This window comes from Pithys albifrons, chromosome 4 (assembly GCF_047495875.1).
Source record: "Pithys albifrons albifrons isolate INPA30051 chromosome 4, PitAlb_v1, whole genome shotgun sequence".
NCBI classification, from domain to species: domain Eukaryota; kingdom Metazoa; phylum Chordata; class Aves; order Passeriformes; family Thamnophilidae; genus Pithys; species Pithys albifrons.
The window spans coordinates 61,378,562-61,395,073 of record NC_092461.1 but is presented as its reverse complement, the minus strand read 5'-3'; the positions used below and the strand labels follow the sequence as shown (position 1 = coordinate 61,395,073).

Sequence of the window (16,512 nt, the reverse complement as noted above, 5' to 3'; positions counted from 1 at the left end):
GATGTCAAGGACAGAACACACACACATTTAGGCAGATGTACAAGATGGAGCTCCTACAGAGCAAAACTTTTTGTTCCATTCAGTTGCAAACTCAGTATCACAATCTGAAGGCACCTGACAGGAAAGGATGCTGGTGATGTAAACTGATTTCTATTAACTTCTCATCAAACCTACCATCACATTGTCCACTTTCATGGGCTTACTCCCCCAGAGAAATGAAAACCTCTGACCCTCTGCTCCTGCCAGTGTGGCTGTGAGTCAGTGGATTGCCTGGCTGAAGCTGGAAACTGTGCTACAAGCTGAGGACACTTTCATGCAAGATACAGCATGGCCTGCAGGCTACAGCACTTTGTAGCTCTCAGGTTGATCTGAAGAACCTAGATCAGCTCCAGCTATCTATCTGCCCAAATGTAGATCAGGACAACTCTTTTCTGAGCGCAGATGCTTCTGAAAATATATAGCTGAATGTCCAAGAAAGTTGATACAGTGCTCCAGAAAGCTTAGAATAGTTGAACAATGACTTGTTTTTCTGAGATTTTCTAAAGGGATGCCTAAAGATTCTCCCAGAGCACTTTATTTGGCAACAATATCATTCATTTAAATGCCGAAACAGAAGAGTGTGTTGAGCTGATGAATTTCATTGCCTATGGAAGCTAAAATTTTGAGAAGGAATGAGACTGTATTGCTGTCGGTTATTTAAGTGATCTAGATACTACCCTAGATCCAATCCTGGAACAGAAAGACTAAGGAAATACCATTGCTAATACAATCTTACCTGATTCCAGATTGAAATCTATATTAATCAAATATACTGTACTGGCTCTTAGAACTCAACTGAACTTCCGCTGAGCAGCTGTATTTCTGTGTGAAACTTATACACACCTTTTCTCTGCTGTATATAGCAATAGCACTGCCATATCAGTTATGCCAAAAGCCTTTTCACATATCATATAATTGCAAATATCACATCAGTTGTTTCAGAACAGCAAGAAGCAATTTGAAGGCTCTTCCATTACACCTTTATTTGCTGCCTCAGTTGTATGCTGATTTTTTGCAGAATTCCTCACAAGGCTGGCAATAATGAACAATGAGATGGATGCACAGGAAAAGTGCCACTTTTTGATGGCAATTTAATACTGGGAAACCATTACATTTTTGGAAGATTACTAACAATCTTTGCCACTTAAAAATCAGAAACAAGAGCATCTGGAGGACCCTGTTAAGACTGCATCATTAACTCAGGGAATGTTTTACTATGCATTGCATCATCAGCAGGTTCAAATGCCTCATATCCAGGCCGTAAGAAAATAATTTAAATATTTAATCTTAATCCATTCGTTTAGAAATATTTTGCCTTTTATAAGGAATTGTATTTAGAGTTTAATAAGAGCTAGATTTTTATGTGCTTTTGTAATACCAGAGCTGAGTAACATAAGCTACCAGAATCTGTCATTCAACAAAATATTGTTCATATTCTGAAATGCAGGTGTCTTGGTTTGAGATAAGCAACTGCCTTAACCACTCCCACACTGGTTCCTACTTCCCTGGAGATGATGTCATAATGTGGTATGGAATACAAAATTACTGGCTAGAAGAGGTCAGCTGTTAGCTCAGCCCAGCTCAAGTCAGCTGACAGCTTCGGCCTAGTCCAAACTTCAGAGCCCAAATCTAGGCCCACCTAGGTGAACCCATAACATTCTCCACCCCTTATTCCATACCATATTATGTCACTCATATCTTAGGTTCTCGTGCTTAAACACTCCTTATTTTTTCCAGGGCTGTTTCCCACCCCTCCATAATGTGGCTAAGAGTCCATTAGGATGGGGTAGATATTTCCGATGGGAACAAAGCAGGTCAACTCAGGTCATCTTATCTGATGGTTCATGTCTTTCAGTAGGGTTACCATCCTCTCCTCAGGAGTCTTTAGTTTCCCACTGGGGTTAGAATAGTGTTCACAGTCAGATCCACCCCTTGGCCTCATCCACCTACAGGTGGTCTGAGGCATCATAGGCCCATTGAGCCAGGAACAACCCTCCCCCAGCCAGTCCAGGGTGTGATGTTCTTCATCGGCTCGGTTCTTGGGCACATCAACACTCACACGACGGGTTTTCAAAGATTCAACTCAAACGGCAGTGTCCCACCACACACCAACAGCTTACGCAGGCTTCTCTTCATGTCTTTCTCCTCGGTCACGCAGAAGTACTACAGTTCACCATGTGACCCATCCCCCTTAGCAGCAGTCCTAACAGCTTTGGCAGCCTCAGAAGCAGCCCCGACAGCAGCACAAGCAAGCAGCAGAGGCAGAAGCAGCCCCGGCGGCTCGCAGCCCTGGCTCGCTCGCAGCCCTGGCTCGGCTTGCAGCCACTCACGGCTCGCGGCCTCTCATGGCTCGCGGCCTCTCATGGCTCGCAGCCTCTCACGGCTCACAGCCTCTCACGGCTCGTGGCCTCTCACGGCTCGCGGCCTCTCACAGCTCACGGCCTCTCACGGCTCGCAGCCTCTCACGGCTCACAGCCTCTCACGGCTCGCAGCCTCCCCCGGCTCGCTCGCAGCCCTGGCGGCAGCCCCGCCAGCGACAGCTCTGGCTCCTGCGGGTCGCTCAGCACTGCGGGCGCTGGTTCCGGGCGCCGCGTCTGTAGGGTTCTCTGCAGGGGGTTCCGCAGCACCTCTTTTCCCTGTTCACTGGGGTCTCACAATGTCAAGCACGCTTCACAGCTGTGGATAACCTTAAGAATAGTGTTCACAGTTAAATCCACCCCTCGACTTTATCCACCTACAGGTGGCCTGAGGCACCATGGGCCCATCGAGCCAGGAACAACTCCTCCCCATGCCAGTCCAGGTGAGATGCTCCTCATCAGCTCGGCTCCTGGGCACATCAGCATTCACATGATGAGTCCTCAGGGATTCAAATCAAACAGCCATGTCTTGCCACACACGAACAGCTTACATGGGCCTCTCTTTTCTGCAGTGGCTACAGTCACAGCAGGCACCAGTCGAGCTGTTTGAACTCACAAAGACAGTGAAACAGTGAAAAGGAGCATTCAACAGTAAGGGAGAGTTGTTTACATTTTCTGTTCTGGATGTACCTAAACAAGGCAGTTATCAATCTATGTTTCTACAACAATCCTCCTGGGAAGCCTGCCAAGATTCTGGGACACCTGCCAAGGTCCTCCGTCACTCCCGGGTTTCGGCACCATTAACTGTCTTGGTTTGAGATAAGCAACTGCCAACCCCCCCAAGCACAGAGAGAAAAGCCTCCCTCCTAACACCAGGGAAAGGGAGGAAAAGAGAGGGGAAAGAAAAAAAACACTTCAAACTGCATTTATACTAAATCTACATATATTTTTCACAGAAAGAAAGAGACAATTAGAAGAGAGTACAAATATACACTCACACAAATCTGCAACAACAAGTTCCCCACCTCAACTTCTTAATGAACACACAAATTCTACTGTCCTAACTACACATTACTTAAGAAGAAGCTTATTCCCCAGGGAGACAAACCCAAGCAGAAAGGAGAGACCCAGAACAACACATTTTACTTTCCTGAGGTACCCTGTGAGCCAGTGGTGGGCCTGGTCCTCTCCATCCCCCCTGGGACAGCATCGTGCGTCCTCCCAAGAGGAGGGCTGAGAAGTGACTGCCTTAACCACTCCCACACTGGTTCCTCCTTCCCTGGAGATGATGTCATAATGTGGTATGAAATATAAAATTACTGGCTAGAAGAGGTCAGCTGTTAGCTCAGCCCAGCTCAAGTCAGCTGACAGCTTCGGCCTAGTCCAAACTTCGGAGCCCAAATCTAGGCCCACCTAGGTGAACCCATAACAGCAGGTTAAAAATGTTATGTCAAGAACTGTGGTCATAATTTAACTACCTGGTGTATGCAGATTTTCTAGGCATTTCAGTCCAGAATACGGTTCCTGACACACACCTATAAAATAGGAAATTTTGCTGTGAAAGAGTCAGTCAGTGGATTTTTTACTCTTCTGCCTCATCATAGCCTAGCCTCGCAGATTGCTACAAGTCTTTCTTAAAAAGTCTGTGGTTCTGCTAATATAACCCACATCTGCTTTCTAAGAGAATTTATCAGCATAGGACTATCTGCAAAATGTTCTTTATGTAGACTCAGAATAGGGAGTTCCCTTTTTTCTTCTTGTAGTTGCTCTTGTTCTTCCTAGTGTTCCCTTGCCATTTTTTGCCTAATGTGTTGTGTAATCAATTGCAATAATTAAAATGTACTATGTGTGGAATGATGCACAACTTTAATTACACAACAGTGTCCCAGACGAATAAAAGCTTGAGATTCTTACTTTGGAAGAAACCAAACTATTGTACTTTGATGTATTTTTTTTTCACCAAGGACAGACTCATAGATGATATGCATAAAACACCAGAAGTTCCAGGCTTCCTATACAGTATATTTTATTAAAACAGCTTGGCACAGTTCAGGCTTGTGTGTTACCAGCATATGAATGAAAGGCTGCACCAAATAGATACATGGCTGTTTTCAATAAAACATCCTGGGTGGCAACTCTAAACAGGTAAGTTTTGTGTTCATGACCTATAAAATGCATGCAGTTTAATGATGTCACATGGTGTAAGAAGGGGTGCTATTCACCGACTCACCTCTTTTCTAGAATCTTTTGTATGCTGGCAAACATTTAGGCATAAAGTAAATTCCTTATGACAGACCGAAATGCCATTGTTTCCTAGTTAAAATCAGTTTGATGACAATTGGGCAGATACGTTCTTATGGTTTCAGGGTTTTTACGAACAATGCATGTCAACTAATTAGGTCCTGGTATTATACAGCTTTTTCCAATGCTGCTATTTGCACTCTGATGCTGGCCCCAGTGAGGCTCCATCAGCTTGACAGAAAATGCAAGCTCAACAGTTTAGACCTCTGCTTTGTTTATTTGTTCTTTGAATTCTGAAAATATAATTATGTTATTGAGTATTTTAGAGAACTCAAGCCTGCATTAGCTATTTCACAGTGTTTTCTGTGAAGTGAATAAACTAGTGTACCTTATTTAAGCTTCCAATTTTATTACAGTGAAATCTGATACAAGCAACTTTCACAGTTTGAAAGGCCTTTTGTCTGCCTCTCTCGTAGCTACAGGACATCACAAATTTCATTAATCAGCCTTTCCCAGGTATGCAGTGTTACTGCCCTCATTCTTTACTAAGATTGCCTTCTTTTGCTGATGTGGGTAGCAGAAATTGTAAAGGGATATATAGCCCTCCTAAATAGGATAGATTAACCTAAAGATGTTTTCTGCATGGGCTGTATGAAGGATGAAGACAGGTGGTCCGCAACTCACTTGGCAAGATAAATGAATAGATCTTATTTCTCCAATAAATATGGGGATTTGTTTGGGGTTTTGTTTTTTTTTTTTTAAAGAAGACAGAAGCAGGAGTGGTAGTTAGGGATACAAATAAATACATTTGAAATAATTCAGAATATAAAAGGTGATACCTGTTCTGTACAATTAGTAGCTGGAAAAGGCCAAAAATAGCACGTAAGTACAAGATGATGCCAAATACAGACTCTCACACCATCAGCAGTTTCACTTTGTGCTTAGAGAGCTAAATATTTGCTTAGTAACCCATAGATGAAATGAGTTTACTGATATTTTTTTCAAAGCTACTGTGAGGTGGTCTTTCCATCTCTGGAGCCATTATTACCACTGTGACTGGTCTCTCTGCATCCATTCTTCACACTTGTGTTCTGCTTAACTGCATTTCAGTCATCTTGGGCGTTCCAGCAATTTTGTCGGACTTAGTGTGTCCTTGGAACCACCATCAAATGGATTTAACAGTACCATTTCTGAGAAATGAGAATGGCATTCATAAATGCTTTTATGAATGAGCTTAAACCAAGCTTTTAAACACAAAATTTATTTTACTATTTCTAATAGAAACCTGGATTTACTTAGGACTGCCAACCAAAACAATGTATTTTTTCCAGGTAAATGTTGTAATAATTTTTGCATCACTTTAATACTTTGCACACCATCTCAAAGCTGCTTATATTTCTTAGAGTATAAATACTTAAACTTTATGGTAAAACAATTAGGTTCTTTGATATTAATTTTTTCTCATAATATTGGTTCAGTAAATAAGAATGGCCAGCTATTCCAGCCAAAATGGAAGTTTGTGAGATATGCAGATGCATGAACTTTATCAAAATGGCTTTTTTCCATCATGACATGGTTTATATGGCACCAGACCTGCTGGACATGGATAGAGTTCACCTGTCTAAAAGTAGGGGAAAGGATTTTAGCCCATGCGTTTGCAGGGCTGATTGAAAGGGCTCTAAACTAGGTTTGAAGAGGGAAGGAAATAAGACCAAGCTTGCTAGAGATGAGCCTGTGGGTGTTATGCCAGTTCTGAGGGTGAAATTGATAGTCTGCCTGAAGTGGATCTACCCCAATACATGCAATGTGGGTAACAAACAGGAGGGGCTGGAGGCCACCGTGCAGCAGGGAAGAGACGATGTAGTCGCCATCATGGAAATATGGCAGGATGACTCCTATGTCTGAAGTGTGGCAATGGATAAGCTCTTCAGAAGGAACAGGTGAAGAAGAGGTGGCGAGCTGGCTCTGTACATTAGTGAGTGTTTCAACTGTATCGAGCTCTGAAACAGTCTTGGTAAGCTTGAGTGCCTGTGGGTGAGAATTACGGAGAAGGCTGGCAATACAGATATCCTGGTGGGAGCCTGTTATAGACCATCCAACCTAGATGAAGAGGCAGATGAAATGTTCTGTAAGCATCTGACTGATGTTTCACCATTACTAGTCCTTGTTCTTGTGGGAGACTTTAAATTGCTGGATGTTTGCTGGAAACTCAATGCAGAAGAGAAGAGGAAGTCTAGGAGGTTCCTGGAGTGTAAGGAAAATAACTTCCTGATGTGGCTGGTAAGCAAGCCTACCAGCTGTTTACAAAAAGAGAATGGCTGAGGGAAGATGTAGTGGTTGGAGGCTGTCTTGGGCACAGCACCCACAACATGATAGTTTTCAATACCTTGTGAAGTAAGGAAAGGGGACAACAAAGCCTCTACCTTAAGACTTCCAGCAGGCAGACTGGCCTGTTCAGGGCACTAATTCACAGTTCAGAAACATTCTTAATAACAGTGGGGTCCAGGAAGGCTGGACATAATTTTAGAAGGAAATCTTAAAGGCACAGGAGCAAGCCATCCGTATGTACCAAAAGGTGAGCCAGCAGGGAATAAGACCAGCCTGGCTGAACAGGGAGCTTTTATAGGAACTCAGAAGAGAAAGAGATTATATGACCATCAGAAGAAGAATCAGACAAGTCAGAAAGAGTACAAGGATTTCATTAGGTCATGTAGAGAGAAAATGAGAAAGAAGAAAGCTCAGCTAGCACTCAATCTGGCCACTGCTGTGAAAGATAATTAAATGTGTTTTTATAAATGCATCGACAACAAAAAGAGGGCTGTGGAAAATCTCCATCCTTTATTGGGTGCCAGAGGTAACATTGTCACCAAGGATGAGGAAAAGGCTGAGGTACTTAATGCCTTCTTTCCCTCAATCTTCAACAGAAAGTCCATTTATCCTCAAGGCAACTGGTCTCCTGAGCTGGTAGACAGGCACAGGGAGCAGAATAGGCCCTCTGCAATCCAGGAGGAAGTAGTTAGTGACCTGCTGCATCACTTAGACATTCAAAAGTCTGTGGGGCTGGGTGGGATGCACCTGAGGATAGTGAGGGAACTGGCAGAAGAGCTTGCCCATCCACTTTACATCATTTATCATCTGTCCTGGTTAACCTATTCTGGGCCCCTCACTACAAGAAAGATATTGAGGTGCTGGAGCATGTCCAGAGAAGGAGAACAGAGCTGGTGAAGTGTCTGAAGCACAAGTTGTATGAGGAGTGGCTGAGGGAGCTGGGGTTGTTCAGCCGGGAGAAAAGGAGGCTCAGGGGAGACCTCATCACTTTCTACAACTACTTGAAAGGAGGTTGTAGAGAGGTAGGGGTTGGTCTCTTTTCCCAGGCAACTAGTGACAGCACAAGAGGAAGTAGCCTCAAGCTGTGCCAGGGGAGGTTCACATTGGACATGAAGAATTTCTTCACTGAAAGGGTTGTTAAGCAGTGGAACAGGCAGCCTAGGGAATCACTATCCCTTGAAGTGTTCAAGAAAGCACTGGCATGGCACTTAGTGCTATGGTTTAGTTGGCTTAGTGGTGTTTGGTCAAAGGTTGGGTTTGATTACCTTGGAGATATTTTCTGAGGTTAATGTTTCTATGGTTCTATGAAAATGAATAAAAAAATGTATCAGAAAACCTATAGCCTTAGACAGAAATCAAAACTTTAATTTTAGGAAGTGTTTGTGTACTTACACATTTTAATAATTATGAGATACTGGGATCACCTTCACACTACTTCCTTTTTAACATCTTGCTCTCAACCTAATTCAGGACCAATGTCTTCAATTCTTGTAGCATCTAAAATTTTTCTAGACATCATAATTAGGCAGGACTAGTCTCCTGAACAATTATTCTTGTTTATTCTTATCTTTGACTCTCGGCTCATAAATTTTTTTCTGGTCTAGGAAGGTGTGCATGATGTAGTACTAAATTAACAGCTTGTACACAGTCATTCTCAATCAATTCTCTGCACTGTGTAAAGTTTTATGTAATTACAATAATGAAGAAAATTAATAATGTTCAGCATATTAGCAGGAACTACATATTCACTTGGTAACATGCAAAAATAAATGTCACGTCCTATTGTAATTTTAAAATGGTAAGACCAGTCATGACTTGCTTTCTGAAATGAATTGGCTTACTGCAGGCAATAAAACAATCAGGTTTTGACCATGTTTAAGATGATTCTAATGTTTTCTCTCTGTGGAAAATTCAAAACAATAGAACAAAATAATGAATGCAGCAGCCAAAGCAGCTTCCACCATTCTGTGTTTATTTGACACATGCACATTTCAAAGGATTTAAGAAAGCCCTGACAAGTACATTTCTATCAGTCTAACCAAAATATTGTTTATTTTGTTTTACAGATTTTAGCCATTGTGTCCATTCTGTTCATCGTACTGTCCACTATTGCTTTGTCTCTTAACACACTGCCAGAGCTTCAAGAAATAGATGAATTTGGGCAGCCAAATGACAACCCTCAGCTAGCACACGTTGAAGCTGTGTGTATTGCTTGGTTTACCATGGAGTACCTTTTGCGTTTTCTGTCCTCACCAAATAAGTGGAAGTTCTTCAAAGGCCCATTAAATGTCATTGACTTACTGGCCATCTTGCCATACTACGTCACCATTTTCCTCACAGAGTCCAATAAAAGTGTCCTGCAGTTCCAAAACGTCAGACGTGTGGTTCAGATATTTCGTATTATGAGGATCCTAAGGATTCTTAAGCTCGCCAGACATTCAACAGGCCTTCAGTCTTTAGGTTTTACACTCAGGCGGAGTTACAATGAATTGGGCTTGTTGATACTATTTTTAGCCATGGGAATAATGATATTTTCAAGTCTTGTATTCTTTGCTGAAAAGGATGAGGATGCTACAAAATTTACAAGTATCCCTGCATCATTCTGGTGGGCAACAATCACAATGACTACTGTAGGATATGGTGACATTTATCCTAAGACTTTATTAGGTAAAATAGTTGGAGGACTTTGCTGTATTGCTGGAGTGCTGGTCATAGCCCTACCCATACCAATTATTGTGAACAATTTCTCAGAGTTTTATAAGGAGCAGAAGAGACAGGAGAAGGCAATTAAGAGGAGAGAAGCACTTGAGCGAGCTAAAAGAAATGGCAGTATTGTCTCCATGAATCTGAAAGATGCCTTTGCCCGCAGTATGGAAATGATAGATGTAGCAGTAGATTCAGGTAAGCTTGGAGAACCAATCAACCAAAAGGAGACACCTGATGACAACCACCTGTCCCCAAGCCGGTGGAAATGGGCCAGAAGGACAATGTCTGAAACAAGCTCAAACAAGTCTTATGAGAACAAGTACCAAGAAGTTAGTCAACAAGACTCCCATGAGCAATTAAACAATGCTGCAGCATCCTCCAGCCCACAGCATCTCAGTGCCCAAAAATTGGAGATGTTGTATAATGAAATTACTAAAACTCAGTCTCAGCCTAATCTTAATGCTGGTTACCAAGACCAGTCAGCCAAGCCACCCACATATGAGGAAGAAATAGAAATGGAAGAAGTTTCAGGTCAGAGAGATCCGTTGCCAGCTGGACCTACAGACATCATAACAGACATGAGAAGCACATCCAGTATCGACAGTTTTGCCAGTTGTGCAACTGACTTCACGGAAACAGAGAGGTCTCCCCTCTCTTTGTTTCCTGGCTCTCACTTTCAAATGAGACTTCCAGCTGATGCTGTTAACCTGGAAGAAAACCAAAGAGCAAGGAGTTCTCAGTTTACACCATTCACAAAAGACAGAGGATTTTCTCCAACTGATATCACCTTTGATTATAATCCAATCAACAGAGCTGTTATCAGTGATGGCAGTGGGTCCCAAACTGTTTTACATGGTCATTTGCATTTTGACACTGCCATGGAAAGCCCCAAAAGTTCCCTGAAAGGTAGCAACCCATTAAAATCTAGATCCCTTAAAGTTAACTTTAAAGACAATAGAAGCGGCGCTCCACAAACTCCACCAAGCACCGCAAGGCCCCTGCCAGTGACAGCAGGAGCAGACTTCACACAGGCCACCCCTCAGCACATCAGCACCATTCTCCTCGAAGAAAATTCCCCACAAGGTGATCGACCTGTACTTGGTGCTGACGCATCTGCACTTTGTCAAGGACCTGCTAAAAGATCATCCCCTCTCTTTCCCAAGCAAAAGATTTTCACTTTCCCTTCAAAAGAGAGAAGGAGCTTCACTGAAATAGACACTGGAGAAGAAGAAGAGTTTATGGAGTTACATGGTATGAAACATGAAAAACAACAGGATATCAAGACAAATTGTTGTGGGGATAAACACAGTGATGGCAACAATTTAACAGAGGAGCCACAGGTCAGCTCTTCACCCAAAAGCATGAGTCACAACTGTACTCAAGACATTTACCATGCTGTGGGTGAGGTAAAGCCAGACAGTAACCAAGAAGGTCACAAAATGGAAAACCATTTATTTGCCCCAGAAATTCATTCAAGTCCAGGAGAAACTGGATATTGTCCGACACGCGAAACTAGCATGTGACTAGTTAGAGAAGCAATAAAAATACCTTTTCCTAAAACTCTGCTAGTAATGCCTATGAACTAAAACATGGAAAGCCTCAACAAAAGTGCATAAAATGTTATTTTTGCATGGCATGAAGAGTTGTTTAGTTTAAATACTGTTTAATTAAAAAAAAAAGACTGCTTTTTGTAAGAAACTAAAAAAAAAAAAACAGGGAAAAAATGACTCAAGAACGCTGAATAAAATAAAGAGAGCTCTGTCAGGAGCCAGTATTCTGCAACATCTGACATTTTTGATCCTTTCACCTATGATTGTAGACAGGTTTTGAACTCTTTTAACTTTTTTTTTTCCTTGGTTACAATGAATTTTAGAATTTGCACATGAAAGGATGAAATGTCAATGCATGCATTCATAAAGATGTGAAACAAGGTGCTTTGAGCTTGCAAAATGCATATATTTGTAAATAGTTTGGGGTTGGGGGGACAGCTACTGTTAACAAGGATTTATGGAAAAAGCATTTCCTGGGACACAGGTACTTCCTTCACAGCGTGCTGCCTGGAGGTTTTGTATAGACTTATGTTGCAAAATTGCAACTTCTGCTTAAAGCATCTCACATATCTTGCTTTCTGTTAAAAAGCTCATGAGTATATCTGTTAATTAATGACTACAGTATTTTAGTTTATCTGTGCTGTAAATCATGATGTTTTTTTTATTTGCATAACTTCAGTTTTTGCATATGTCAGTTTATTTAATGATTCTGTGAGGAAAAGCAAAGATTTAATGACCAGAAATTGAAGCATTTGATATTTTTATAGAAAAATGCCAACATTTCATAACTGAAGAAAAAGTTCCATTTAAAAATTTTTAAAACATAGTTATTTCTGTGGCAATAAATAGTGCCAAATGGCTATAAGATATATATATACAAGTTTTCAATCTTTTAGAATATAACTTGGTATAAAAAAATATTTCCCACATTCTCTTTTTTTCCTTTGGTTTAACATTATTTTCTTCTACATGATCTGTGAGCTCTCTTTCCTTTTGTTTTACATGCAGTGCTCATACTTCAGTAATGGCAATGTCATTGAGGCAATTATGGTGTAAGGACATAAGATTTGTTGAGGAAGTAGTACCTTTCATTACCATGAATCGTATAGCTGGAGAAAACAGGCTTTATGCACATGTGATTTGCCCCAGGTCTTCCATACCCTAAAGCTTATCTGTGTTTTTGAGTTCAATCATTTGGACTGACAGAAGATATCACTTGACTCACCAACTTTGCCTCAATGCATCCTTCCATGGCTGTTCCAAAATGGAGTATAGGCTTTCTGCTATACTTGAATAAAGGGAAATGTCAGTCATTCCACTGACGGCTGCCAAAGCATCTTTGGTTTCTCTGACTTCTCCAGCTTTGTAAAAGAAAGATGCTGAACTTAGGCCTTCATTACAAAGCACCCATCTAACCACTGTCTAAAAAAAAAGCTACTTTTTATTTTATCTATCATCCAAAGCTTCCCATGCTACAAGACAAAAAAAAAGCTTATAGATTGCTTTAATTCCATAAATCACAAAAAGCTTTTCAATTCATGAATTGTAATCATAAGCAAATGTATGCAGTTACACAGGCATGTCCTACAAAATGCTCCCTTTTTTTTTTCCTTAGGAAGCCTTAAAAGCACTTTAGACCAACTAATAAATGGTTTCAAATAGCAGGCTTCTCTTTACCATTGTGGATGTAGGTTAATCTTTACTCATGTCACTTTCTGTCACTCAAATAAGTAACAACCAGGCACCTAATGCATTTAATGTAAAGGAGCAAGCATTTTTGTTGCAACATTGCCCTTTGCTTGAAATGGCTGGGCTGATGCCATAAGCCTCTCTCAAGCCTAGTCCGTGGAAAAGAGGCAAGTTTGAAGAGCCCCAAAATAAGGATCCTGGTGGCTGGGCCAAACAATGAGCACAGCACTATCATTTGGTTTTATTTCTGTAACAAGATAATGTTGAGGTGTCTCTTCAGTCATTTGAATAACTGAGAATATAATGTCTTTTTTTTCAAACAATGTCTGGTCATTAATTCTCAAAATAAAAATTATTTGTTTTGTCTTTAGTTGCAGTTCATTGCAACTTATTGCTGCATATTCAATTTTACATATTTACGTGGCATTCTGTGTTACATTTTTCAATTATGTTGTGTCTCACTGTCCCAAAATTTAGCTCTTGACTATTTTATAGGCATTAATCTTCTATATTTATTTTTTCGTTCCTGGATATTTTTGGAAAACCAAATGCCAGTCAATTTTTATATGCCTGAAGTGTTGGTTTGTATTTTCTATGTGCAGTTTTATGAAATCACATGGGCCTGTTAGATCTGCCTTTACATCCTAGTGAACTATTGAAATCCAAAATAAGACCAAATGGGACCTGGTTCCATGCTCTGGATCCACAGAAATTTCCTGTTCAAGACAGTGATGTTCTTCTGGCAAGATTGAGGTCTATGTCATGTTCCTTCTGTGCGCTTCTTCTCCCAGGTGACCCTTAACGCTTTGAAAAAGCCCCCTCGGACTAGTGCCATTTGATGGAAAGGGAGAAGTCCAGCCACAGGGATCATATTGCAGGAACAGAGATTTGATCCCTTAAGCTCTGCTGAGCTAAACTTTAGGCAAAGCTTATTCTGCCCTATTAAAATCACTAAAAATTCAAAAGTGGTAAAATCAAGGCCTCAATCCTTGTGCAGATGAATTTCCCCTCAAACCAATGGGAATCTGGTGGAAAAAGGGACAAACTGAAATATAAATGACAATGGCAAGAGTCTCTTCCTCTTGATGAAAATCAACATGAGCTTTAAGTATATAAATCAAATGAAAGACCAGGCCCTTACTGGTTGCCATATTTTAAATGTTTTCAGAGAAAAACATTTATTTTGAAAGCAAAACAAATGCAATTCACTTTATTAACAAAGGATGTATTTTTTTTTAAATCTTGGAAGCAAAATGATCAAGCTTTAAAAGTGCTTTTGCTATAATTTCATTATATACTTTTGACTATGCTGAATACTATTTCCAGAAGCACAGGTTTAGACACGTAATTTCTCCACTCTTGACTGCATATACTGGATCTCACTTCAGGATACCTAGCTCGTGTATAATTCCTGATTAAAACATCTACTTGAGCAGTTGCAGGAGTGGGTCTAGCTTTCAGTCCAGTATAGCAGGTGTAAGAAGTGCAGTCCAGAATCATTATGTTTATCAATATGCAGCAAATTATGCAAAATTATGCCAGTATATTTTTCTGTTCTTCTGAAACTTTGAAGCCATTTCAGACATATTACCCATTCACCACAGTAAGGGAAGAATGTGTGTGAGTTCTGGATTCAGTCTCCAGTTCCAGCTGTGCGATTTCAAAACCGTTTAAGGAGTCATAGGAAGAAGTGACTCCCGTGTGCAGCTGAAAGGGGTCTGATTCCTCATATCACTGGAAAACAAAGAATGTTCAGGGAGATAGCTTTGCAATTAATCTATTTTTTATATTTTTTATGAACTGCAGAATCCTGAATCAAAGTTTTAATCCCTTTTCAATAATGAAACCAAATGCATATATTAAAAGATGTTCACAGAGTAACTAGAACAGTTTTTGAGTAATAGTCACATTAATTCAAATCTGGGGGGAGGGAATTACATGTCGCACAAACTGCAAAGGAAGTTCCTACAGGAAAGCTGTTTACAGGGGAAGCATACAACATAACGTAAAGAATGTAACACGGTGTAGGAAGTTTTTGCACTACAGAATTTATATAAAGTACAGTTTTTTAAATGAAAACACAAAAGGCCTTTTAATGGTACATTGTATAGAACATAGGAGCCTCTGTGCTAATGCAGCAATCTAATGCACTGTGTCCTCACTTCACAATTGGTCTCAAAATTCAAACATTGATGTTAGAGAGGTGATATCTGGTCTAATACTAGAGCAACTGATTTGAAGAGCTTTTTAGCACACTATTACATAACCCAAAGTGTGTACAGACAGTTGTATTTTTACCTACAACATTAAGAAATCAAAATGACAATTGGCTTCTGGAGCAGTTTCCTAACAGATAACACCTGGCCACGTATTTGTATTCCTTGAAAAATGAGTTCTTTTTAAAATAGGCCTTTTCCCCTGCATGTTGACTGACCTTCTGTTTCCTTCAGGGTTTACCTTCAAATTATTTAATTAACTTCTTCAACCTCATCTCTAAGCCACAATTCAGTACAAAAGCCAGTTCCTTTTTGAAGCCCTACTGCAAATACATTCAGACTAGTAAAAATATCTCAAGGCTTACCTGGCTGGCTTTTTCATTCAAATAACTTTTGAATCACTTGGTAGAAAATAAATTTTTCATCACACAAAAAATATGTTAAAAGCAAAAAAATGCAACAAATATACCTTTTTTTTTTCCAAAGTAGACAGCACAGATCAAGCAAGAAATGCAAATTCAGCAAAGGGGGAAGAAGGGCAGAAAGCTGTAAGTAAACAAGGCATGGTTTAGTATACTATATAAAACAAGATATAGTAAATCATATATTAAATAGTCCTTGTTCACACTTAATGATGAAAAATGCCAGTAGTAAAAGATTTAGTTCCAGTCCTACTCCATCATAATTTTTATCTTGAACCTACAGGTCTCTACTGAGTTTTTTGTTGATGCTATTACCCACCCACCTGCCACATGAACATCTGATCTGCAATTGTTTTTCAGACTTTTCTGAAAAAGAATATACCATGTGTTGCTATCTTTGTTGATTTTTTGATCTCTTGCCATTGCCCTCCAAACACCAATCTTCTCTTCTTAGAATTAGAAGGCAACCCACTCAAGAAATGATAGGTGTGTCTTCTTTGTCAGGAAAGTGTTTTGATACTCTGGTGCAAATAGCCAGATGAACTGCGTTGCATTTCAGCCAAGGAACAAGAACTGAGTGTCATTTCTCCCTGTTATTGTTGCAGCCATACCAACTCACAGTTTCATGTTTCTAGTTTTAAACTGCTCTAAATCCTCCTGTGTCCCCCACAACGTCCCCATGCTCCATGCAAGATGTTTCAGTGTTCTTGCAAGAACTTTTGTAAAAGCAGTTGGCTGGTAAATGCTAATAAGAGAACCATACATCTAAGTGTGAGTATTTGTCTCTTGTCCAATCTAGTTTTATTACTTAGTGGTACTCAGTTGAAACTCCAGCTGAAATGCTTTCTAAAACATATCAGGTGTTCTGGGAGCCAAACCCTTTGCAGGTCCTCTATCAGTTTCCTTACCAAAGAAAGGTTATGTTAGGCAGGCAAAAATAAGAAACAAAATTGTTTGCATTGTG

At 40.3% G+C, this 16,512-nt stretch overlaps 1 protein-coding gene across 1 annotated transcript in view; it reads left to right on the top strand.

Moving 5' to 3' along the window:
- Positions 1 to 11,194, top strand: part of KCNB2 (potassium voltage-gated channel subfamily B member 2) — a 177,173-nt gene extending 165,979 nt beyond the window's left edge. Inside the window, exon 2 of the mRNA XM_071553082.1 lies at positions 9,032 to 11,194. Within this exon, the coding sequence (XP_071409183.1) occupies positions 9,032 to 11,194 (2,163 nt within the window). The remainder of the gene's footprint in view (positions 1 to 9,031) is intronic.
- Positions 11,195 to 16,512: the final 5,318 nt, after the last annotated feature.